This window comes from Ursus arctos, unplaced genomic scaffold (assembly GCF_023065955.2).
Source record: "Ursus arctos isolate Adak ecotype North America unplaced genomic scaffold, UrsArc2.0 scaffold_25, whole genome shotgun sequence".
Lineage (NCBI taxonomy): Eukaryota > Metazoa > Chordata > Mammalia > Carnivora > Ursidae > Ursus > Ursus arctos.
In genome coordinates, this window is record NW_026622930.1 from 2317723 (window position 1) to 2342358 (window position 24636).

General features: G+C 62.1%; 2 protein-coding genes, 1 long non-coding RNA gene and 1 pseudogene across 4 annotated transcripts; 1 reads left to right on the top strand and 3 right to left on the bottom strand.

Annotated features, from left to right (window-relative positions):
• Positions 1-1556: 1556 nt before the first annotated feature.
• LOC130544780 (uncharacterized) lies at positions 1557-5369 on the bottom strand. Its single transcript, XR_008961349.1, has 2 exons — positions 4518-5369; positions 1557-2084 (listed from the first exon to the last, which is right to left on the bottom strand). It is a non-coding gene; the product is annotated as an uncharacterized LOC130544780 (long non-coding RNA).
• A 1695-nt stretch (positions 5370-7064) lies between these two features.
• TRMT61A (tRNA methyltransferase 61A) lies at positions 7065-14004 on the bottom strand. 2 transcript variants are annotated; one of them, XM_026515230.3, is made up of 4 exons: positions 13902-14004; positions 13038-13397; positions 10349-10615; positions 7065-8365 (listed from the first exon to the last, which is right to left on the bottom strand). In XM_026515230.3, the coding sequence occupies exons 2-4, from the start codon at positions 13366-13368 to the stop codon at positions 8106-8108; spliced, it is 858 nt and encodes a 285-aa protein (XP_026371015.1). In that variant the 5' UTR covers positions 13369-13397; positions 13902-14004; the 3' UTR covers positions 7065-8105. The 2 variants fall into 2 exon arrangements, with proteins under 2 accessions (XP_026371015.1, XP_026371014.1); XM_026515229.4 differs by having other exon boundaries at positions 13038-13970.
• Positions 14005-15923: 1919 nt separating this feature from the next.
• On the bottom strand, positions 15924-19304 carry LOC113267152 (eukaryotic translation initiation factor 1-like; annotated as a pseudogene).
• Positions 19305-20405: 1101 nt separating this feature from the next.
• CKB (creatine kinase B) lies at positions 20406-23688 on the top strand. The gene is made up of 8 exons (XM_026515228.4): positions 20406-20488; positions 20785-20996; positions 21198-21352; positions 21426-21558; positions 21834-22005; positions 22715-22838; positions 23028-23217; positions 23303-23688. Exons 2-8 carry the CDS (start codon positions 20804-20806, stop codon positions 23479-23481), a joined length of 1146 nt encoding a protein of 381 aa, XP_026371013.1. The 5' UTR covers positions 20406-20488; positions 20785-20803; the 3' UTR covers positions 23482-23688.
• Positions 23689-24636: the final 948 nt, after the last annotated feature.

The window sequence follows — 24636 nt, forward strand, 5'->3', positions numbered from 1 at the left end:
TCCCCCCGCCAGCTGGTGGCACTTGGGCCCAGAGCTCCTTAGCAGTCTCTTCGCGGAGGGAGGAAGTGGAGGCTGAAGGGAGCAAAACAAAAGCCCTCGGCTGTCCCAGACAAATAGAGGCCGGGCTGAACACTGGAGAGAGCCGCTGGGGGCCCAGGACCCTGCCAGACGTGGCTGCGAGCAGAGCCAGCCCTGGCCAGACTCGAGGTGGGGGGTGCCAGGCCTGACGGCTGGGGATGAAAAGCCGATGGCAGAGGACTGGGGTCCCACCAAAACCTCTAAGATCTGCCCAGGACCCCCTGAAGTCCCTGCATCTGGACTTGGGGGGCCCAGCCAGGAAGCTCGATCAGAGGAGGCAGAGGCCAGGAGGAAGTGGCAGGCAGGGAGGTCTGGGTCATCCCAAGGTGCAGGAGCCCAGCTAGTGAGGAGGGTGCGGGGAGCGGGGCCGTTGTGGGGCAGGCACTGGGAAGAGGCTGCACTCTAACCCGAGGGGCCAGGCAGCCGGCGCACCTTCAGGTGTGTGTGGGGGGCAGCAGAGCTGGGGGATGGGGGTGGCCTGGGCCTCAGGTCCCTACCCCTCCCTGGGAAACAGCTCCTGCCCCGTTGCCTAGTGCCTGGAATGTCCATTGTGCCTGTAGCTTAGCAACACGCCTCGGTCACCCCTGCCGCCGTCCCCCCCCCCCCACCAGCCCGCTGCCCGCATTCCTGCGCGGCCTCTTTCGTAGCTAGCAGCTCAGAGCCCTCCCAGCCTAGGCGTCCAGCACCTGGGAGACAGCGGCTGCGGCTGCGGGCACAGGCGGCTGGGGCACGGCTCCCTGCCACGTGCTGGCTCCCGGCTCTGCTGCTGCCTCTGAAACCACAGCCCCACGTTCACACCTCGCCTCCTTCCCTGCTTCAGTCCCACTTAGGTCCGCTTTCTCGCAAATGTGACGACAGTAGGGAGAGCTGCGAGCGGCTGCTGGGGCTGACTGGGGAGTGGGACCGGCAAGGGGCGTGGGGTCCCACGGGACTCCTGGGTCAGGACAGTTACGTGGGTGCCACCCACTGCATGCCAATTACACTGCAATGAAATGGATTTCTGATTCTGGGGGACAAGTTCGGACCTGTTGGCAGCAGCGGGGCAGGGGTACAGGGCTGAGGGGAGGGTCTACAAGAAGGAGACCAGGTGGTCATCCGGAGCCAGAGAGGCCAGGAAAGGGCACCACCTCCGGGGTGTGGGATGGAGCCTTCTCTGGGGCGGGAAGTGAGGGGCCCAGCTGCCCCTCCTCCCTGCCCTTCTCCCACGTTCTACGCGGGGGCCACTCTGTAGGCCCAGCCTCCAGCACAGCAAACCCACCTCTGGGTCTGTGGCCACAGCATCCGTACCATGAGGAGCAGCTAACGGAAGGCTCACCGTCGTCCTGCCGGGACCAGCCAGCTGCCTCTCCCACCTGCTTCATGGCAGGAGGGGCCTGGTGGCCCTGGGAGGGGAAGCTGAGGGCACTGAGCCCAGGCCCACACGGGGGCAGCTGCCTGGAGAGCCCAGAGCAAATAAATGGTGGAAACGGCCTGGGGCATTTTTCCTTTAAAAGAATGTATCATGGAAAATGTCAGGGAAATACAAAATCCGAGAAAATGCACAGCCTTCCAGGTCTAAGGAGTACCCAGGCTCCCTCTCTCCCCTCCTCCGCTCCCTTCACCCGACACCCTGAGGCCAGTTCCAGCCACTCTCCCCTTTCACAGAATCATTAACACACCTAAAAAAGTGCTCGCTCCTTCCACCCACGAAATAGCCACTCAGGCTTCCCATTCCCAGATGTCTCATTTTGTGAACCAGCTAGCTGGTTTGCTGGAGGCAGGACTCGAAGAGGTTCCCGTGCAGAGGTGCCCGTGCAGCGTAGTCCCCCCCCCCCCACCCCGCTGGAGCTCTGGGAGCCTCCGGGGACACAGTCATCTCAGGAGAAGTACTGGGACCTTGACACAAACATTCCAGCCGGGCTGAGGCAAAATTAAGCTCTGACAACAGCATGGCCTTAGAGGGAGGTCGATGGTCTGGAAGCTTCCACGGAGTTGGCTGAGCTGCTTACACTCAAGATGTGTTCGGTCTGCTTAAGAAGTAAGAAGAACAGTTGGAGAGACGCCAGTTCCTCCAGCAGAGAGCCCTGCGCCCCCCACCAAATTCTGTAGGCCTGGCGGGTGGGGGGAGGCCCGGCGGTGCTGGTCCAGGGGCCGCAATGGGGTGGGGGGGCAGGTCCACGGATGGTTCGTTGTCACACCTGTGGCCAAAGGTGAGGATGGGCTCTGCCACGGGGAATGCGAGAACTGCCTTGTGGGTTTGCAAGGAGTGCCTGCCTTGTGGGGGAGGACACCTCTGACGTCGCTACAGAGACAGGAAGTCAGGAAGGGGTGCATGACCTTCGGATCATGTCAAAGCTAAGGCTGCTCAAGTATCTCTTATTCTCCCAAAATGCCTGTTTGAGTCCAGACATTCCTGTCCACATCCTGTCCCAAGACACAGTGATTTCTCTCTCTCACAGGGGCGCCTGGACCTCACACGCTCGGCTGCGGGGACAAGCTGGGACAGACCCGGGCGTCCACATGTGCCAAGCGCTTGGGGGGTGGCACACGGAAGCTTTGTGGGAGTGTGGGGAGGACTCAAGGGGAGGGGGATTCGGGGCAAAAGGGCCGCTGTACCACATGGGGCTCAAATGGGAATGTCAGGGGCCCCTGAGGGGCAGGACACCAGGGCCTGAGGGCTTGGGGACACTCGAGTGCCCAGAATCCTCCCCACTGCCGCCTTTGTCCACCACAGAAGGAAGGAGGGCCCTGGAGGGAGTCAGGGGGGACTCGGGCGGGCGGGCAAGGCAGGCCAGAGAGCAGGCAGGAGTGCAGAGCCCTGTGGGCTGGCCAGCTGGGCGGCGGAGGAGGGGGTGGGCAGCGGGTGGTCGGGAGTGGCCTGCCTGGCGGAGAGGGGGTGCAGGGCCAACCCGGTAACGGACTCTCCTCCCCACCCCGGCCCCTCTGCTTCTTCTAAAAATGTGCCTGGACCCAGCCTGTCCCCCTTTGAAGGGACAGATGTCAGGGAGAAAGCTGATTACTGTCAAAGGCTGGAGGCTGTGACCGGAGCTCTCGGGGAGGGTGACCCAATTCCGAGCTATTCTCAGCCTGGTGGGAGCCGAGTTATTCCCTCCCGCCAACGCCGCTGCTCCGGAGGCTGCCTGACTTTGAAACGCCCTCCTCCCTCGGCGGGGCCCAGGCCGTCTGGAGGAGGCCCGCGGTCCCACGGCCCGCCCAGGCCCCGGCCGCACCCAAACCGCAGGGGCTCCGTCCCCACCCCGACGGGAGGGCAGGCCGCGTGACCCGAGGCTCAGAACGCGCCCGCCCGACCCGCTCGCCCCTCCTGCGCCTGAGCCCGAAGCGGCCACAGAGCCGGGCGAGCACGACTCGGGTAGGTGCGGGCAGCCCGCGGGCCGGGGGAGCAGAGGAGCGGGGGCAGCGCTGAGTTCACGGCCGCTCGGCCCCCGCACGCGAGCAGGACTGGCTGAGGTCGCCGGGGAGAGGCCAGACCACAGACCTGGGAGAGGACGGGAGTGCTACCTGAGGCCCCCCAGGCGCTTTCGGGTGGGGGTGTCTGGGTGCTGGCTCTCCAACACACTACCTCCGAAGCTGGGGGGTCGACGAAGAGCCGGGGGCCCGCGGCCAGCCTGAGGTTCTCGCAGTTCTCAGTTTTATTACACACGTAACCGCAAGCACAGGGAGCGCGGAGCTGGATTTTTCCAGAGAAGTCCCAACGTCAAATCACCTCTCCCATTATCCTGATCAACTAGTCAAGCGCCCCTGAAACAAACAGCTAGGACATTCTGCAAAGGACGCAGACTGCAAAGGACATTCTCAGATGGACCCAGGGACGGCCCCCAAAATTCTGGCCTCGGAATCTGCAACAGAGACTGAGGGCTTCCTGGAGGCGGTGGCAGCAGTAGCTCCCACTAATGATAACAATCGCGTAGCGGTCCCAGGGCTCCTGGCTGGTGCAGTCGGAAGAACGTGCAACTCTTGATCTTAGGGCCATGAGTTCGAGCCCCACAGTGGGTGTAGAGATTATTTTTTAAAATAAATTTTAACTTAAAAAAATGTATATCAGAAAAATCTGTGAGCAGTGACTGAGCAAATGCTGACTTGATACTTAATCTCATGGCAGCTCCTCCCCACCCCCAAGCCAAGGCAGGCACCGCGTTCACCCTCCTTTCTGCCAGGAGGAGGGAGGTGACTTGTCACCATGGCGCCAGAGGGAGGACGTGAAGCCGGCAGGCTCAGAGCCTGAGCCCTGAGTGCTTGCATCCCACCCCCACCCCCAGTGGCGGGCAGCATGGCGTCTGGCCATCCCCACTAAGGCTCAAGTCCAAATCCCTTGTCCCTCTGTGACTGCAGGGGCCACCTGCTGGCAAGGCCTGACTGTCCCACCCGCAACCTCCACCCGACCCCCCCCCCCCCAAAGTTTAACCCCCTTCCCTTGTTTGCTTCCACCGCGTACATCTCACCTGCACCGTCTGGGCCTGGTTCCCAGGAGCCCCTCGGGGGCAGGCTGGGCTGCCCTGGATGTCTGGGTCCTCAGTGCCAGGAGGGGCTTGGTCCGCACTTGCTGGGCAGGAGCACCCCGTGAGGCTGGTGAGGAGGGCAGGGTTCTGAGGATTGGGCACAATCAGCCCCCACCTGCACACTCCCTCCTGGGGGCATCGAGAGCCAAGATATCCAGCAAGGCGGCCCCTGGTGACCCTCTCACCTGAAGCCCCGCCAGGAGGCAGGGCCATCCCCAGGCTGCCATGTGAGCCCAACAACCTCTGGGCAGAGTGGGGCACTGCGTCTGGGCGGCCAGCCTGTGCTTCAAGCAGCCTTGCAAACAGGGCAGGCAGCTACCAGCTGGGAGGAAGTGCCCTCCATACCTACCCAAACTCCTCACGGCACTTCCCATCTTATTCTCCCAGGCCAGCCTGACGGTCTCCTGCCCCAGGCCTGCCCACTCCCACCTGGCAAGGCCTCTTGCTCACCCTCCTCCAATTTCCACCCGCCCTTCCAGTCCCTGCATGGCTGTCACCTCTTCTGAGGAGCCTTCCAGGATTACAGCAGAAATCTCTCTCCCTTTTGGCTTCTAGTCACAACCTAGGGGACCACACAGGGTGGGAGAGTGTCTGGGAGTCCCTGGTGGGCAAGCAGAAGCTGGAGGCCTGCATCCCAGGGAGTCCCATCTCCTCGGGGCCTCATTCTCCACCTGTGCAGTGATGGGGTGGGAACCACATCATCTCCCTGGGCCTGGGGTCCCACATAGCCTGCCTGCCCTTCCTTCAGCAACGGGTTAGAGGCAGGGAGCCCGAGTCCCTTGGAAGACAGAGGTGGGGGTGGGGGTGGGGTGGGAGGGTGGTGGGCCGTAGATCTAGACAGTTGGGGTGAGGGCGGCAGGTGTGGAGAAGTCCACCTGCTGTCCTGTCTTCATGGGGCAGACAACTTCCTGTCACACTGCTACCCAGGGCGTGGCCCCCAGTGGCCTGGCATCCATGATGCCACCCACCACCTGTCCAAAATCCCACCCTAGGCCCCCAACCCATACCACCCCAGGGGCTCCCGCTGAAGGAGGCGAGCCCCTCCCAGGCAGGTGAGGGCAAAGCACGGCGAGGGCAGGGGCAGCACACACCAGGACTGAGGAGGGCAAGGCCCAGGGGGCTTCCTGGGGGAAGTGGCTGGATGCAGCCTCCATGGAGGCCAAAGGAGACTCTAATCCTTCCGTAGGGTAGGATCCTGGGCTGGGGCCCTCGGAGTGGGTGAGCCAGGGGCCCTAGGCCTTCAGGGGCTCAGAGGCCTTTAGGGGGGCAGCAGTGGAGGTGGCTGGATGTGTGACATGACAGGGACAGGAATTTCCAGGAAAAACTGAGCATCACAGGGAGTGTCTGGGTGAATCCTTGCCCTGTGACCAGCCCCATGCCACTGACTCGCAGAGGTGACGGTCACTGACCTGCTGACCAGTCACTCACCCACCATGGGTGCTGGCCCCGGCTCTGGACACAAGCTCCCCTTCTGCAGAACTAGGGCCCTACTCTGCGTTGGCTCCTCTGCCTGGAGGGGGTCGCAGGGCTCCTGCCTGAGGTTGCTGGTGGGTGGCACGGAGACATTTGGGGGGGGGTCTTAAAGGGTGCACAGGAGTTCCCAGGGTACTCGTGTGGGGCCTGGCAGCACAGCTGAGGGGCTGGAGGGCCCCCTGGACTTCAGAGCTGCCCTGGGCCAGGTATGCCTATGAGCAGGGTCAGGCGTACGGGTCTCCCAACCCCAATCCTCCAGCTCCCACAGGCCCAGTGACGCCCAGGGCTGTAGTCTAGGCAGCCACCCTTAGCCCCTTGTAGAAGAAGGAGCAACGCTTGGCAGGCCCATGTGCTCTGCAGAGCACGGAGAGCTATGCCCTGTGTCAGGCATCTTGCCGGCCTCTCTCCAAGGCCAGGGTAAGAAACGGGTCCCTCCTCTGTCCCCCAAGCTAGGCATTTGTTCAGAAGTCAGGACGGGTCCTGGGTAAAAGGGAGAGGGGAGCCCCCCAGCCCTGTAATGCTGCCCTCAGGAGATCAGTCGTCCAGTAGGCCCACCTCACCTGGCACCTTTGCAAGGACTCACAGGCCTAGGTGTGGCCTTGGGCTAGAAGGGCAGGCATGTGCGGGGAGGGGGTCCTTCTTGAGTTCTAGGTCATTCTGGAAACATAAAAGGTGGCCCCTGCAAGACCAGGCCAGGCTGTGAAGGGAGGGTCCAGTGCTCTGGGACGGACGGGGACACACACACACACACACACACACAGAGGCAGACCCCCCTCCTCGCCTCCCCCACTAGGACAAGTGGCCCTTTCTGCGGCTGAGTGGGGGTGGCCACACACTTGCCCCTTTGTCCATCATGTCCCAGGCTGTTGTCCTGGAGTCCAGAGCCCCTGTGACGCCTGCCCTAGGACAGGGGGAGGAAGGACCAGGGGCCAGGGCTGTGTGTGGGGAGGTCTGGCCTGGGCGCTGGTGTTGGGGAACAAGCGTCTGGCGTGAGGGGCACCGAAGAGACCAGTGAGCTCGGCAGAGGCAAGTGTTTATTTCTCCACCAGGCACGGTCGGGAGCCAGCCCCCTGCCGGCACAGTCCCTGGGGCTCTTGTCCTAATGTGGGAAAACGGAAGCTCTTGAGGACAGGTGAGGCCAAGGGCAGACGCTCAGGCCCTTCATGCAACCGAGGCAGGCATGGATGCCAGCCACCCAGCCCAGAGCTGGGGACCAGGGCCGGCTGCCCTCTGTCCCGGATGCACCCCTGTGCCCCCAGCACTCCTGGGAGGGGCAGGGCATGCAAGTAGCCCTGGGGCTGGACAGCTGGGGTTCAAACAGCTCTGAGAGGGCCGGGCTGGGTCACCTGAGGCATTTCACCGTTCCCCTCAGGCTCCTGGCAAAGTGTCGCCCTGTTCTCACTCACGGACATGCTGGGGCTCCGGCTGGACCGGGGCCATGCAAGGCACTTCCAGCAGCAGGAGAAGCACGCCAGATGGGCAGGGCTGCCCTGGGCCCATCCATCCCACAGGAAGGGGTACAGGGCACTCCCACTTGCCCTGTAGGGTGCCTCACAGGGTGGGCTCAGGCCTGAGGCCACCCAGCAAGCCCTCCTCTCCCTCCCCCAGCCCGGCACCATCAGCTCCCAGGGGGAAAGGGGCCGGCTCACAGACTCAGTGGTCCTCCTCCTCCGACTCCTTGCTCCCCCACCTCCCTACCAGTTTGTGGCTACCTAGGAAGAGGTCAGACCCGGGTCCCCCACCTACACCTCTTGGCCTCAATAGCCAGAAGAGCCTGTGACAGCAGAGGCTCTGTGGCAACAAAGAGCAGGAGAACAGGGGACGATGGGCAGGCTTTCCTCCCCAGAGGACCAGACTGCCCGGTGCTGGCCGGCCCTGCCCACAATCCTCCGCCGCCCTGGGAGGCCCCCAAGCCCTGCCTTGCCCCGCCCCGCCGCATTTCTAAACACAGGCCCCAGCAGGCGTGCGCCGACCATATAAGGTGGCCTGTGGCTGAGCTGCACCCCTGCCTGCGCTCCGCGGGTTCCCAGCTCCCTGCAGCTCCTGGCGGGAGGCCTACTAGCCTGGGGTCTTGGTGGCGAAGGTCAGGTAGCCCGTGTGGCCCACGGCCTCCTTCATGGGCGTGCCGCTGCGGAAGGGGCCAGCGTCGGGGCGCAGGCCGGCCCCCAGGTCGGGTGCAGGCAGGCTGACGGTGCGCACGTTGAACAGCTGAGGCAGCACCTCCAGCGTGCTCAGCTCCGAGAAGCCGTGGGCGGCCAGCGCCTGGCAGGTGCGCTGCACTTGCTCGATGCACGGCGAGAAGGAGCAGAAGCGCCCACCTGTGGGGAGCCAGGCACGGGGTCAGAGGGCAGGAGGGCACAGGCGCCAGGTGTCCCAGGGCTGGGGATGGCAGGGTGGAGGCCCGGCCCCCCACAGGGCCCCCGGGGGGCAGGTGTGGGTCCAGACCGTGGCGGGGCCGTGGGCAGAGGCCGGTCGGGTAGGAGCTCCCGTGGAGCCACGTGGAAGGGACCGCTTAGACCGAGCCCACAACCCGGCTTTCATCTGCACTTTGGCGCTGCCACCCTCCACTTCTACAAGGAAGCTGAGGGCTGGGGCCAGGATGAACCACCGGGTCAGGGGTCACGGTGGAGCCTCGGCCTGGCAGCCGTCAGAGCGCTGCGCCCAGAACAGCTCCAACCATCTAGCACAGCGGCAGCAGCGGGGGAAGCAGATCACAGGTGGTGGGAGCGGCTGCTATCACAGGAAATTAGAGGCTGTCACCTGCTCTGGGGAACAGGAGGCGCCTACTCCGAGCAGAGCCTGACGGCCAAGGATGACAGGGTGCAGGCGGGAGCTGACAGTCCCTTCCTGCCACCTCCCAGCAGGGCCCACCCGCAGTGTCCCTCAGCCTGGCCCGGGTCCAGCCCACGTCCCTGTCCTAGCAGGGAGGGAGGGTGTGGGGAAGCCGAGGCTGGGAAAGGCACGCGGCCAGGCAAGTCCTCAAATGGCCCTGAGGCCTGGTCACCTCAGCCACACCTGGGGACATAGACCCCCCACACAGGTCTTCAAGAAGGTGTGGGCTTGGAGGCACGAGCAGTCTGAAGCGAACCCAGGAGGGCGCAGGGTCATCCCCAAGAAGGGACCCAAGCCCTGTGCGTACTGCTAGGAAAACAGGCCCCACTGGGTGACGGCCAGAGCCCGCTGGCCAGCCCAAGTTCCAGAGGGCCCAGGGATGGCCCTTCGCCAGGGCTGGGCTCACAGAGCAGGCAGGGGAGCCACTGGAAAATGCAAGGCCCACAAGTAAGTTGGGAACCTCTGGGACCAAAACAAGCAGACAGAGCAAGGGTGCAAAGGAGGGGGCTTAGAGGAGCACGGGGGATGGGCATGACAGATGGCACGGCCCCCCGGGGCTAGCCGCCAGGAAGGAACCTTGGCAACAGGAGGAAGGCCCGGGAGTATGACCCCCCGGGCTTGGGCTTGGCCCGGGCTGGTGGCTGGCTCCAGCCTCCGTGGGACTGGGCCCGGGCCTGCGGTGTCTGGGGGCAGAGTCAGAAGGCCTGGAGCTGCAGGGAAGCCGGCCCACCTTGGCAGAGCCCAGGGATGCCGCAGGGGACCCACTGGGAGCCACTGCCTGGAGCGCCTCGCTCTTGGAGCTGCCTTGGCACCTGTCTTTTGGAGGGGCAGCCCTTCCCCCGGGGCACCCTGGGCTCCCTCCCTGCCCTCCCCGGCTGCACTGCTGAGCGGGGAGGAGGGAAGCGGCCCTGGCTGCCTGGGCTGGCTCCTTCTCCAGAAAAGGGAAAAACTCAGGGCCTCACCAGCGCCTCCCTGGCAAAGAGCCAACCTTCCCGCCTCCTTCCCGCCTCCACATCCAGCATCTTCCCTAAAAGGTGCCGGTTCCCTGGCTTGTGGCTGGGGGGAAGGGAGACTGCTGGCAGGGGCTGGGGTCAGGGGTTGACCTCCGACCTCTGAAATGTCCGTGGCATGAGTCCCCCCTCTCACTGAGGTGGAGCCGCCACATTCCCCAGGGAACTCAGACATCTCCCACATCCGGGTGCAAGCAGGGCAAGGCCAAGGAGCAGGGGCTCAGCTGGAGTCGCCCTCTCCCCGGATCTTACTCCTCCCAACCTCACCCTCTCACGAGATGACCTCCCCATGAGTCCTCAGCCAGCCTGACCCACCCCTATTTAGGGACAAAAGGGGTCCTGGCCTGCCCAGGCTGCGTGGCCCGGTGGTTTCTGACCCCTCTGGGCTGCAGGTGACCCACACTCAAGGCCAGGCCCAGGAGTTCAGCCCCCAGGGCTGCACCAGAACCCCTACTGTACCTTCAACCTTGAGGGCATCCCAGGCATGACCCACAGCCTCCCAAGGAGACGGGATGTCCAGGAAAACAGCATCTGCCACGTGGCTCACACCAAAGCCACTTCGGCACACGTCCTGGTTGCGCACCGTCACCCAGCGGCCCACTCGATGCTCCTGGAACTCCTCCCGAGCCTTCTCTGCCCGCTGCTGGTGGAACTCCACTGTGTGCAGGTGGCCCGTGGGCGCGATGGTGCGGATGATGGCGTGGGACACGGAGCCGCTGCCAGTGCCTGGCGGGACAGGACAGATGTCAAGCAGGACTGCTGGGGACACTCAAGAAACAGCTCCACCCTCACCCTGGAAAGACCCACACAGGACCCACGGGGCCAGACGATCTGGTTACTCGTGGGCATCACTCCCAGAGCTGCCTGTCGGGTCCCGGCTGCCCAGGGTCTGGTTAGCTGAGCTGCACTGGGGCTGGGTGGGGACGGGAGCTGGGGTTTATTTCCTGAGTCTGCTATGGGCCCTGTGGGGAGAGGGGTGGCCCTGCCCAATCCCAGCGCCAGAGGCCCCGCAGGGTCTAGACAGAGTGGACGGGGCAGCAAGGGCCCGTCCCCCCTCCGCCCTGAGCCCCCGGCCCACTCAGATTGGTCCGTCTCCCTGGCCCTCACCCGCCTGTGCCACACGGAGTGCGAGGGTGGGACAGCCCTGCCCTCGCTCCGCATGGCCGCACAGCGCCGTGACACGGCAACCAGCCGGCCACACACCTCTGGTCTTCCACGTCATCGTCCCCCGGTTCTCTTCCAGCTGCACTGGCCACTCCTCAGCCGCCTTCCGCTGCCCCTCCACTTGACTTCCTAGCTGGCAGCACCCAGCGGGGCTGTGTTCCCCCGGCCGCCACGATCTCCCCTCGCCCCGTGGTTTCAGGTGTCGGTTTTGATGAACACTCCCCAGACCCATGTCCCTGCACTCCAGACTCCTACCCAGTCTCCAGTGCACACGCACCGCCTCCCCTCAACAGCCGACCAGCGCTCAGCGTGAGCAAGGGCGAAGCTGGATCCGTTCCAATCCCGAGCCTTCCCTGCCAAGCCCTCCCCAGCCCAGTCAACGACACCCACGGCTCAGCCAGGCACCCCAGAGGCACCCTCAACTCCCCTCTCCGCCCTGCCTTCGACCCACTAGTAACTCGTGTCTCCCCCTACCCCCACCCTGCCACCACGCTGCCCTGGGCCTTCCCTCCTGGCTTTGTAACGACCACCAGACGGGCCAGGCGCCTTCAATCCTGCATCAAACGCAGCAGAGGGATTCTCTTCACCTCAGTCACACCCCCTTTCCCCTCCCCACGCAAAGCAAAGTCAGACCCGATGGCCCCCGAGCCGTGCGTTTCCTCCTGACCTCACTGCCTGTTCCTGCCACACTTGGCCTCCTTGCTGGGTCCTCACTCTGAGTGAGGCCTTCACATGGCTTGCCCTTGGGAGGATACTCGCCACTCTCCCTTGGCTCTTGGTAGTGCCTCCTTCTCATCATTCCCAGCTGAACATCCCCTTGTCAGAGGTCTTCCCTGACCAGCCTAGCTGGAGGGACCCCTGGGAGTCACCCTCAAACACGCAGCCCTGTTTTACAAGCCTCCCAGCAATCAACAGCACTGAAACAGTGACACTGGGCTTACTACCTGCTCGGGGAAGCAGAAACCTGGCCCATCTTGTTCACAGCTGGACCAACAGTTCCTAGACCGGGAGCTGGCACACCAGAGCCCAGAGCACACCCACTGCACAGACAGTAGCAAGGGACAGCGCCGTCTTGAAGTCCTGCAGTCCATCTGCCACTGGCACCCCATGTCCCCTGTGGCTGAGCAGTTGGCCTCTGCCCAGCCCCTGCCCACCCTCTGACCCACAGCCCAGGTTCTGTATCTGACTCTTCCCATTTCAAAGTGTTTGCCTGGGCAACAGGAACCATCCAACTGTCTACACGGAGAGGGACAAGATGGCCTGAAGTCCTCAGAAAGTTGGAAGCAGTGGTGTTGGGAACCCTTTGTGACCTTGGAGCCCACCTGCGCAGACCATGAGCAACGTGCTGGAAATCTAGGCGCATGTGGGCCTGGGCTGTTCTTGGGTGGGCTGTATGCTTCAATCTCCATTCCAGGTGGCCCCAGCACCCGTGTGTATGTGTGCATGTGTAAGGGCCAGGACCAACCTCAGGCCCTAGACTTAGTCACAGTGGTGCTGGCCGAGGATGAGGTTGAGGCAGTCTCCCCATGCACAGTGAGCACCTCAGAGCAGCCCTGGCCTCCCTACAGGGAGAGGTGACTCTCAGCCCTGGCCTGGGCGGTCAGGGGCTGCTAGGCCAGGCACTGAGGTAGGGAATGGCAGTGAGCACCTAGGCCACAGCCGAGTGGCACTCTGGCCCTGCCCCACCAAGGCAGGCAGGCAGGCAGGCAGGCCTCTCACTGAACACCAGCTCCTGGGGGGTGGGGGAGATCGCTGGTCCCGCACCATCAATTCACATTCAGATTACAGCACCAGCCTTCTAAGCAGTTCTGTGTTTCTCACTCCCTGCAGTCAGCCCCCCCAGAAACCTCCTGGCAAAACAGAAGTTGAGCAACCATGCCTGTCCTCAGGAAGGGCAGGCTGGAGGCTGTCTGGATGTTGCATCTGAGCTCCACCTTCAAGTCAATTTTTCAGAATTAGAACTGAGGTAGCCCAAAGAACTCACCGGATTCACAGACCACAGAACCAGGCCGAAGCTCCAGCATCATGGTGAGCAGAGCAATGTCAGTGGAGTAGAGGATCTGGGTGCGGTGTGGCAGGTTCAGTGTCCAGAGCTCAGGCGTGGGGTGCAACACATATACCCAGCCACCTCGGCCACAGGTCACCTTGGAGCCGAAGGGGCGGCCGATGAGGTCTACTGAGTGCCGCAGGACACCATGCCGGGTCTGGGTCTGTGCCCCACGCTGCACACGCACTGCTACCATTGCACCATGGCCCAGTGACAGGATGGCCGTGTCACCCTCTTTGATCAGCTCCTCATATGCCACGAAGCTCATGGTGTTGCTATCTGACAGGTGCCTGGGACCTGGAAGGCAGTGTGTGCGTATGAGCGTGTAACGGTACCAGGAAGGTGCACCTGGAATCTGCGTAGAGGGCTGTGAGGCCCAGAGCCCACGCGGTGGGGGTGGGGTGGCTAGCTCGGTCCCTGGCTGCACCCTGGCCTGACATGTTAAACCCTCCTTGGTCTGGGTCATGAGACAGGAGTCACCAGCCCAAATCACTGAAGCGGGGCCGTGGCAGAAGACGGGCCCAAGATTTCCCATCAAGTAAGGACCAGGAGACCAGGGGACTGGCTCCCATGCTCCAGGTGCGAGATGAGGGGCCGGCCAGCAGCCGGGCAGCGGCCAGTGATCTGAGCTATCACCTCCATGCCGGGCTCCATTCCGCGGAACCCCCCTCTCCCCAGTCTCCCCCCAAACGGGCTTCCAGGTGGACGCGGGAGAGGTAAGCCCCCCCCAGAAGGGGTGGGGGTTGCGCCAGGCCCGGCCGGCACAGTGCGGCGGGGTTTGGGGGACGCGCGGAGTCTCACCCGCCACTCGCGGCGGGGTCCCTCTCCCTGACGCTCCGCACGTGGCGCCGCGACCGTGGCTTCGCACTTCCGGCTCCGGCCGGGCGCCCCCAGATGGCGTCACGGCTCCCCGCCCCGCGCGCGCGCAGGATGCCGGGACCCGCGGGCAGCCCCTCCCGGCAGCGGAGCGAGCCTCCCAGGCGGCGTTCGGCGAGCTACGGCTTCCCTGTTTACACAAGTTCGTGCAAAGGACAAACGAGAAGTTCCAGCGTCCCCTCGGCCGGGCTGCTGTGGGCGGGGACCAGGGCTGGGCCCGTAACGCACTCTGCTTGAGTTCCCGGAAAGGCCGGCTCTCTGCTAGCTGCCCTAGCTCCTCCGAGGACGCTTTGTCTTGGCCATGTTGTCACCGCAAACCACTCTGGGAACACCTCAGACTGGGCCCCAGGGTGGATTCCAGAAAGTGAAATTGCAGATCGGGGGGTTGTCCCGGAAAGCTTTGGCCGGAAGGGTCTGCAGAAGAGGCCTTAGGCCAGGCCCCGCCTCCCCTGCGGTGCACATCGTCCACTTCGGGGAAGCCGGCGGGGCAGGGGGAGGTTAGTGGTGGTGAGGTGCATGCACTGGGCTCACGCTGGGCTCGGTGAGGGCCAGGTGAGCAGCCTGAGCAGGGGACTGGGGGAAGGGCAGCGGGAAGACCAGGGCAAAAAAAAGGGAAGCGGCAGCCCAGTTCTGTCTCAGCAGGGCTGATTCAGAGCCAGTTCCTCTGTGGAGGGGTTGGGGGGGGAGGGGAGGACAACAGGAGATACGGAATGCATTCCTCCATCACCCAGCTCCCAGCAACCAGGGCTTGTCCTGTTAGCCCTAGGGACCGGAAAGGGGATAGAGACCCTCCAGCCCACCCCTGCTACCCAGGGGCTGAGTCTGGGCCCTGAACCAGAGCCAGCTAGCAATGACCCTCGGCCACACCCTAGGCCTAGATTGCTCCAGCCTGGCAAAATGGGAGTGGCCAGGCCCCTGCAGGGCCAGCCAGCCCTTGGGGCACCCTGAACTCTCCTTCTTCCGGGTCCAGGACTGCCAGAGTGTCTGTGGCCCTTGCCATGGGCTCCTCAGAGTTCATTGTGGAAACCGGTGCCTAGCCTCAGCTCCACTACCCCCAACCTGCCCCCACCATGCCTCTGCCCTGGCTGGGCCTGGGTCTGGGAACCTCCCTGGGGGGTAAAAAGGTAAGGGGACTTAGGTGGCCTCCCATTCCCTGTGGGTTCATGTTCGTCTGGGGCCAGCAGTCTGGCCACCAGCTGCCTGTGTGGCTCCCCATGGCCTCGCTGCCTCTTGCTGTCAATGCTGAGACAAGCCAGCCCCATCAATGGCTTGTCAGCCTCTGTTCCAGGTGATCTGCTTCACTTTGGTGATGCGCCTGCCTGAATCACCCCCTAATTGCTCCCCTGGGAGATTTCAACTTTCCACTTTCAGGGGTTCCTCTTCCCCAGCCTCTCAGCTGCAGTATGGAGCTGGGATTGGGCGCTTACTAAGAGCCTAAATTAGCACTTGGTGACTTGGCAGTGGTTTCCTGTGGTTCCAACTTCCCACTTGCCTCTCTGTCTGTGACTGGCTGGTCAGCTCCTCCAGTGCCCCCCTCCTCCAGGCAGCCTACCCAGAGTTGCCCATCTGCTCCATCTGAGCCTGTGCCAGCCTTCAGTCTGCGTCCTGAAAGCACCAGCTTCCCCCAAGCTCCAGCTGATTACCCAGGTCAGGTGCGCACCTTGCCTTGGGCAGAGTTTGTATACCGGGGCTTCCCTAACAAGAACTGGTTCTATATAAGCCTAGCTAAGTGTCGTGGTATTAAACTCCCCACAATCCTATGGAGCGGGGGCGGGGAGGGCAGAAAACTCCGGACTCAGAGAGGTTAGGTAGTTGCCTAAGGTCACGTAGCCTATGGGACCAAAGTGGGACTGGGATTTAAAGCGAGTAAATCTGACTTCAGAGAACCAATGTAGATTTGAATAAAGGTGAGAACAGGCAGGAAAAAGACCCTGGAGAAAAGGGGGGTCACCCTGGGGGGAAGGGAGAAGCTGAAGAGGGGGGAGGCTGACCTGGCAGGGTTCAGGTGAGGTCCTCCCTCTCTGACTAGCTCAGCCTCCTGCCCCATGGTGCTCTGTGAGCCCGAGGCAGCTCCCACCCCTCTCCTGTGACCTGAGCCAAAGGCAGCCGCTTAACTGGCTGAGCCACCCAGGCATCCCCTGACTGCTTGCTTTTTTTTTTTTTTTTTAAGATTTTATTTTTAAGTAATCTGTACACACAACTTGCGGCTCAAACTCACAACCCCGATGTCAAGAGTTGCATGCTCTACCCACTGAGCGAACCAGGTGCCCCATACCCTGACTGCCTTCTGAGGACAGACTCTGAGAATGACCTCTGGTCCCCTGCTTGGCCCTCGCACCTGGCCTACCTCTGCATGCCCAAAGCTGCAGCCCCGCTAGGCAGGCTGAGTTCAATGGATGAAAAGCTGGGGACTCCATTGAAGCTCCCCTCCCCCTCCAGGGCCAGCTGGTTAATATGCAACCAGGTGTGATTTCTGAGGAGCCTGGACCATAAACTGGTTGGGTGATGTCACCTAGCTTCTTGCCCAGACGCCGCCAAACCGGCTCCTTTGGGCCCTGGGGAAAATGGAGGGTCCACGGGCAAGTGCTAGGTCACTGGGGCAATGTTATTCTAGCTGAGGTGGAGGCTGGCACCATCCAGGCCTCCCCACCCCTTGCTCCTCTGCTCTGGGACCACCCAGGCTCCCAAGCAGTCCCTGCCTGGTAGGGGCCCACCCCGACATTTGGGTCTAAAGGCCTTGAAGATCTCCTCCCCCTTCTCCCATCACAGCTGTTGACCAGCCATGCTGTCAATCTAGTCCAGCCTAGGCTTGGCCTGCCTCAGGGGTCCCCAAGATGGGCTCCAGGTTCAGTTAGCCCAGGGCTAGATACTCCCGGACCATTGAGGGTCTGCTGGACCTCTGAAACCTGTCTCCTCTGTCACCCACCTTCTGATCTTCCTTTGCTTCTCTGCAAAATGGATACAACACCCATGTCAGAATGCTGAGGATTGCCGGAGCCTCCGGCAGGAGTATCACCGGGACCTGACCTTGAGCAAGGCAGGCCCAGACCTCTGGACCTCCCCTCTCCAGTGTGGGCCTTCCTTGAGGAAGGAGAGGGGAGCAGGACCTTCCCTCCTTCCACCTAGCAGGTCAGGCCCTTAGTGGGCTGAGGGTGGAGGGGAGGGTTCTTCTGAGAAGCTGCAGAGGCTGAAGACACAGAGGAAGCCCTGAGTGCCCCCCAACCCCCGCCCATGTCTGAAAGCCAAGTTGGCCTCCAGATTTCCAGAAACAGAAACTTGAGCCATCAGGCTTTTGGGGGTGGGAGGTGAAGGGCAACTGCAGATCATTTCTAAAATTAGAGGAAGGGGCTGCAGGGAGCACAGTGTGCAGAAATTCCAGGCTTAAGGGACACCTGCTATTTGGGCAGCCCAGGGCCATTTGTGTTTTTGCCTTGGTTTGTTTTATGTGCCTAAGAAAATGCCGACTGGGAACAGGTCAAAGCACGCTACGGTGAACGAGCGAGAGAAGAGGCAGGAGTCCCGTGTGTGGTAAGCACAGGGCTGCCTAGAGGACTCCACACCCTTTGATGTGCACACAGTCAGAGGTGAAGGGACTTGCTCCTCCTTTGGTCTTTGCTCCAGTGCCCATTCCCAGAGGCACCAAACACACTGGAATTCCTCGCGCTGCCTCTGTCCTGCCCCCACCCCAACGGCACCCATCTCCTCCCAGATCCTGACAGTATTTCCTTCTGGTTTACGTGGCTGTTTGCTCGTGGCCAGCCTTCCAGCAGCAGCATGATTCACCTTGCTGCCCGCAGACCTCACTGTGCAGTCCTGGAGGGATTCTGTGGAACATACACAGAGCTAAAGACTTCCCCTCCTTTCTTGCTTTATTCACAGAACAATGTATGGTAGGTGTTGACACACAAGCTCCAATTCACTTTTTTTTCCTTCTCTTTTCATTTTTTAAAAAAGATTTTATTTATTGGGGTGCCTGGGTGGCTCAGTTGATTGTCTGCATTCAGCTCGGGTCATGATCCCGGGGTCCTGGGATTGAGCCCTGCATCTATCGGGCTCTCTGCTCAGCAGGGAGCCTGCTTCTCCCTCTCCCACTCCCTCTGCTCCTCCCTACCACTCATTTTCTCTCTCCCTCTCTCAAATAAATAACTTAAAAAAAAATAAAGATTTTATTTATTTATTTAGAGAGATGGCGTGAGTGGGGGAAGGACAGAGGGAAAGGGAGAGAGAATCTCAAGCAGACTCCAAGCTATGTGCAGAGAACCTGTCTCGTCTCGGGGCTTGATCTCAAGACCCTGAGATCATGATGTGAGCCGAAATCAAGTCAGAGGCTTAACTGACTGAGCCCCCGCCCAGGTGCCCCTTTCTCTTCATTTGACTGCATGAAAGAATTACACTACTGCAAGCTAAAAGCAGACCCCAAATGGTTACATTATGTAAGCTGTGAGGTTTTTAAACTTATGACAAGGGACAGAAGGGAAATTCTACTCATTGCAAGGAAATCCTCACTTAAGCTTCAGTGAATCAAAAGCACTTAAAACCCATGAAACTGGGGCACCTGGCCGGCTCAGTCTGTGGAGCATGCGACCCTTGATCTCGGGGTTGTGAGTTTGAGCCCCACATTACGAGCTGAGATTACTTAAAAAAAGATTAACCACCACCACCACCACCACCACCATGCAACTTCAGCTAGTCTTCCTCAGTAAGTCCAGCCTCTAGGAGGAACTGGTGTATGTTCTTGCACTTGTCACCCTGCAGCTGAAATACTTCTCCATATTGTGGATGATCATTACATCACCACTGTAGGCAAGTTTCCTCTTAAACACCTTCAGTAGTATGTTTTGATTGTAATCAGTGACTTGCAAGTAGTAAGGGTCTTCCTGCCGTTTCTCCGTTGAATTCTCATATGGATATGATCTTCAGTGCCAGCAGGAAGCCGATCAGCGCTCTTATTTGTATTAGCAAAGCGTTCACAACCATACAGGTTCTGGAGAGCAGACATACTTTCCTTGGTGGAAATGGCCTACGTAGGGCCTCGTGGGAGAAAGTAGGTGATCTTCAAAAGGTGAGGGGGTGAAGGGGGAGGCTGCTGAGTCTTTGTTGGTGGCTCAGTGACTAGGGGTCGAGCTCATTTTTTAAAATAGCTGTGTACTCCACGCTGGGGACATGCCTTCCTACCCCTAGCCAGTCCCCAAGTGATGGGCATCGAGTTCTATCCAGGTTCATGTGTGTGTTTTTCCCACTGCACATCTAATCTGCACATCTCTATCTGCAAAGAGAGATGAGACTGTCCTCTGTACAGGATGGATTCCTAGAAGTGGGATTGCTGGGTCATGGAGTACAAGCATTTTTAATTTTAATAGACACTGCCAAATTACTTTCCAAAAAGGATGTAGCAGTTCACAGTTGCAGGCAGTGTGTGAATGCCTGTCTCTCCACATTCCAACCGGTAGCCAACACTGGCTGGTGTCAGTCTTTCACATTTTTGCCATCTGGGTGTACTGGGGGCAGTGGAAGGAAGGTATAGTCCTTGTTTTAATTTAGATGATTCTGATTTTTAGGGAGGTGGATTTTTTTTTTTTTTTTTTGGTTTTGTTTGTTTTTAAATCTCACATGCTTATTGTTAGTGTTTCCTCCCATCTTTGCTGAGAGTCTCTGGGAACTGCCTTTGGGCGTAGGACGGTGAGATGAACCTGTCACCGGTGGAAAGGGCCCGAGGCTGGGGTCTGGAGACTGACACTGTGCACTCCCCAGCGGCCTCCCAGGGCCACATTGTTCTCTCATCCACCAGGAAGGGCTGGGAGCGGGGGTCTGTGGCTCAGGTCCCCCAGAGCCGGCGAACTTGCCCAAGGTCAAGGCACCGAGGGTGCCGCCCCGCTGGACCGCAGCCAGACTGCGCCTCCCGCGCGCCTTCGCTCTGCACCAAGATCGCCCGGGAGATGCCTGCGGGCACCTTGAGGAAGGTCGGCGGCTCCTGGCCAGCTCGGACCCGGAGGGGGTGGGTGGGGGAGGGGTTAGTACTTGCAGCGGGAGCCCGGGACGTTCACGCCTGGACCCTCGTCGCCACCGCCGCTGCGACTGGCGGGACCAGGGAAGGCCAGAGCCCGGCTGGAGATGAGCACGAGCGTCTCCCAGTGCCCAGCAGCTCTCCGGCCTCAGTTTCCCGCCCGGAGGCAGCGTGGGAGGGAACTTCCAGGACGTCCAAGGGCCTGAGGTTTCGGCTGCGGGGTCCTGGGCAGTCGCCGGGCGGGGTAGGCGGGCTGCGCGGGGTCCCGGCGAGGGACAACAGGGGTGGGCGGCCTTGGGGGGGTTATCTGGGGGTGCGGGTGGCGGACAAAGCGGCGGCACCACCCCGCAGCGCGGACCAATGGAATGAATGGGCTATAAATAGCGGCCAATGGGCGGCCCGCGTCGCGCCCCTTAAGAGCCGCGGGAGCGCGGAGCCGCCGCTGTTCGCCTGCGCCGCGCCCGGAGCTGCCGACGGACCGAGTGCCCCTGCCCCGCCCGGCCACCCGGTGAGTGGGCCCGAGGGCCGGCGGCGGCCGCCTGGGCGCTGGGGCGGGGGCGCTGCGCACGAACTGGCTTGTGGGCCGCAGAGTCACGCACGCCGGGGGCCGACGCCTGGAGCGCGCGCGGGTTGGGCCTGGGGTCCTGGGCCGTGCAGGAGCGCACCGCGCGCGCTGCGCACCCCGCTGACCTTGGCCGCGTCCCAGGGTGATCAGGAGCCGGGGCAGCGAGGTCCTGGGTGGCCTGCAGGTCCCTGGGGGGCCCGGTGCGCCAGGTCCTCCCTGACCCCCGAATCTCCCTACAGCCTGCCGCCCGCCGCCGCCATGCCCTTCTCCAACAGCCACAACACGTTGAAGCTGCGCTTCCCGGCCGAGGACGAGTTCCCCGACCTCAGCGGCCACAACAACCACATGGCCAAGGTGCTGACCCCCGAGCTGTACGCGGAGTTGCGCGCCAAGAGCACGCCAAGCGGCTTCACGCTGGACGACGTCATCCAGACCGGCGTGGACAACCCGGGTACGCGCACCCTGGTCCCGGGGTCAGGGTGCGGGCTCCTGATCCGCAAGACATCCCCTGGGGCTAGGGTCCAGCGCCTCTCCCAGGATCCCGCTCAGGCCAGGGTTCTGGCGCCCCCCTTCCCGGGCGGAGCCACAGGGTCCTGAGGGGCTCTTTTAGGCCTGGCAGTGACGTCACTGCCCCCATTCCGCGTCCCCCCAGGGCACCCCTACATCATGACCGTGGGCTGCGTGGCAGGCGACGAGGAGTCATATGACGTGTTCAAGGAGCTCTTTGACCCCATCATCGAGGACCGGCACGGCGGCTACAAGCCCAGCGACGAGCACAAGACCGACCTCAACCCCGACAACCTGCAGGTGCTGGGCGGCCCCGGGTGGCGGGGCGGGCTGGGGAGGGGTCTCCCGGCGCTCACCCCTGCTCCACAACCAGGGCGGCGACGACCTGGACCCCAACTACGTGCTGAGCTCGCGGGTGCGCACGGGTCGCAGCATCCGTGGCTTCTGCCTCCCCCCGCACTGCAGCCGCGGGGAGCGCCGCGCCATCGAGAAGCTCGCCGTGGAAGGTAGGGGTCGGGCTGGCCGGTTGCCCCCCCCCTCCCGTTCCCGTCCGGCTTATCAGTCACCCCAGTCATCCGAGCCGCCGCTATCACGCTCTTATCTGCGCGCCGTGTCCAGTTTCCCGGGGGGGAGGCCACCCAGCCCCGTGCCTACGACAGCCTGGGGCCCGCCATGGCCGGGGTGGCGCTCTCGGACCGCCGCCTGGACCTAGCTCCCACAACGCTGGGCGGGCGTGGGGTCAGGGGCTCGTGTGTGTCCTCCTGAGCGTGCCCCTCTTCAGCTCTGTCGAGTCTGGACGGCGACCTGGCCGGCCGCTACTACGCGCTCAAGAGCATGACCGAGGCGGAGCAGCAGCAGCTCATCGACGACCACTTCCTCTTCGATAAGCCCGTGTCGCCCCTGCTACTGGCCTCAGGCATGGCCCGTGACTGGCCGGACGCCCGCGGCATCTGGTGCGTGCCCCCTTCCCCTCCCGCGGGTCCCCCTTCCCCCCTCCCTTTGGCCCTCCCCCACGCCGCCACTGAGGAGGAAGAGGGAGGGGCCGCGCTCCTGGGACAGGTTTGGTTCCTCCAGGGCCTCGCAGGTGACCTTGACTGCGCAGGTACGTGAAAGGGACTCCAGCGGGTGGAGGCCCAGGCCTCCTGGGATCTTAGAAGTGGGCGACGGGTGGTGTTGGCTTCTCTTCTCCACCCTCCTCTTGGGAGCTTGGAGCTTCTTGTTTTCTGTCTCCTTTCTCATCCTCTTCTCCGCGGGGACTCTGCCAGGTGCTGGGTGACGCAGACGCTTCCTAGTGGGGGTGGGGGTGGGGGTGGGGGTAGATTTATAGCCTCCTGCCTCCACTGTGTGCGTAGCGCGGCTTCAGCGCCCGGATACAGCCCTTCCCCCGTCCCTACCTCCTAGGTGGGGCCTTCGCCCCCTCCCCCACACCTTGGCCCCACAGCACGTGACTGGCAGGATGGGGCGCAGTTTAGGGCTCTTTTTGTACCCTCTTTGAGGTGTCCTGGCCTCCCTGCCTACCCCCAGAGTGGTACTGGGTACTACCGGATTGAGCACCTCAGGGACTTGGGAAGTTCCTGGAATCTGGGGCTCCCCTAGAGCTCTCTTCTGAGGTGTTCTGTGACCACAGTCCAAGGAGGAGGCTTGACTGTGCCCCTCCCCCAGGCACAATGACAATAAGACCTTCCTGGTGTGGATCAACGAGGAAGACCACCTGCGGGTCATCTCCATGCAGAAAGGGGGCAACATGAAGGAGGTGTTCACTCGCTTCTGCAATGGCCTCACCCAGGTCAGGCCTGACCACCCCAACCTGGGTTGGCCCAAGTGGGGTTTGGTGCCAGGGAGGGGGCAGGGCCAAGCTCCAGAGCTCAGGCAGGGATATGGGTGTCCCCCCCATCAGTCCCTCTGGGTCCAAGGGTCCCAGCGAGGGACTCAGGTCTCAGCCAGGTCTCACCTCTCCCACCTTCTCTTCCTCTAGATTGAAACACTCTTCAAGTCTAAGAATTACGAATTCATGTGGAACCCTCACCTGGGCTACATCCTTACCTGCCCATCCAACCTGGGCACAGGCCTGCGGGCAGGTGTGCACATCAAGCTGCCCCACCTGGGCAAGCATGAGAAGTTCCCGGAGGTGCTCAAGCGTCTGCGGCTTCAGAAACGAGGCACAGGTGAGTGGGGGCAGGGGCTGTAGGCAGTCTTCTCTGTCTGGGGCAGCTCCCCACCCCAGTCCCGCTGAGCTGGTTGTCTCCCCAGGTGGTGTGGACACCGCTGCTGTGGGCGGCGTCTTCGATGTCTCCAACGCAGACCGCCTGGGCTTCTCAGAGGTGGAGCTGGTACAGATGGTGGTAGACGGTGTGAAGCTGCTCATCGAGATGGAGCAGCGGCTGGAGCAAGGCCAGGCCATTGATGACCTTGTGCCTGCCCAGAAGTGAGGCCCCAGCCTGCACCTGCCACCATCACCAGCCCTGCTGCTTCCTAACTTATTGCCCGGGCAGTGCCCGCCATGCACCCCTGATGTTCGCCACTTGGCGGCTGAGCCCTTAGCCTCGCTGTAGAGACTTCTGTCGCCCTTGGTAGAGTTTATTTTTGTGATGGCTAAGATGTTGCTGATGCTGAAATAAACTAGGGTTTCGGCCTGCCATGAGTCTCCGAGTAGTGTGTCCCTTTTCCGTGGCAGCTCCGGTGCCCAGAAGCCAGGCTATGGGGGCCTCAATCCTAGGTCTACCCTTTCCGCTCCACTTTCTATAAGAAGGGACAGTAGTCAGGAGGCAGTCACCCTGCTGTGCCCATCCAGTCCCATCCCATGAACTCCTCCCTTGCCATCTTGTCTACTTGGCTTCCTTGCAGGCCTGGGATGGGCTGGTGGGGAGGGAGAGGGAGGAGCTCAGGGGGGCACAGCTCCACCCTGAGCATCTAGGGTCATTTGGGCCTGCGGGGTGGAGCCTGGCACTTCGCTCAGCCCCATCCTGCAGTGTAGGGGAGGTGTGGATGCTGGGTTGGGGAAGGGGGTTGGAGGGTGGGCAAGAGCCCAGAAAAAAAATGCCTCCCCATCCTGCCTCTTGCCCCCCATCCAGTTTCCTGTGATCAGGGTCTCTGCCACCCGCCTGTCCCCTCCAGCACCTACACAATCTCCTATATCTCTCCCCTCAGCTTCCCTTCCTCCTAGCCTTGGGCAGGCCGAACAGTAATTCTCTCCCTGGCCCTCCAGGCCTAGCCCTTCAGTTCCTCTCAGAAAGCTCTGGGGCCCTTCTGGAGCCCCCTCCTCCATGCAGCCTCCTCTCCAGGACCCTCAGGTGCCCCAGCCAGTTGGCCTCCCATGGTGGGTCCCCACCATAGGGGCCCTGGGCAGAAGTGGGGGTAGGGGATGTTCAGGGTGGGGGCTCCTTGGTCTCTGTTTCCCAGTCACTCCACAGCTGCCACTGTCCCTGACTGATCTCTCACTGGGGGGTGCTGGGCCAGGGCTTGGGGAGTGGAGGTGGACCATGTGAGCTAGCCAGTGGCAGGACTTGTCCTCCAGTTCCGCAGTTCTGTGGACAGACTCTGCTGCCACCTGCTGGCCAGGGCCACCTCGGTCCTCCCACTCCCCC

Coding starts and splice junctions, on each gene's coding strand:
- TRMT61A (XM_026515229.4), bottom strand. CDS start 13,635: ATGGGAAATCTTGGGCCCGTCTTCTGCCACGGCCCCGCTTCAGTGATT. Junction 10,616..13,037: donor TTCTGTGGTCTGTGAATCCG/GTGAGTTCTTTG, acceptor CTGTCCCGCCAG/GCACTGGCAGCGGCTCCGTG. Junction 8,366..10,348: donor GGATGCCCTCAAGGTTGAAG/GTACAGTAGGGG, acceptor GGCTCCCCACAG/GTGGGCGCTTCTGCTCCTTC.
- CKB (XM_026515228.4), top strand. CDS start 20,804: ATGCCCTTCTCCAACAGCCACAACACGTTGAAGCTGCGCTTCCCGGCC. Junction 21,353..21,425: donor TCAACCCCGACAACCTGCAG/GTGCTGGGCGGC, acceptor CTCCACAACCAG/GGCGGCGACGACCTGGACCC. Junction 22,006..22,714: donor CCGGACGCCCGCGGCATCTG/GTGCGTGCCCCC, acceptor CCCCTCCCCCAG/GCACAATGACAATAAGACCT.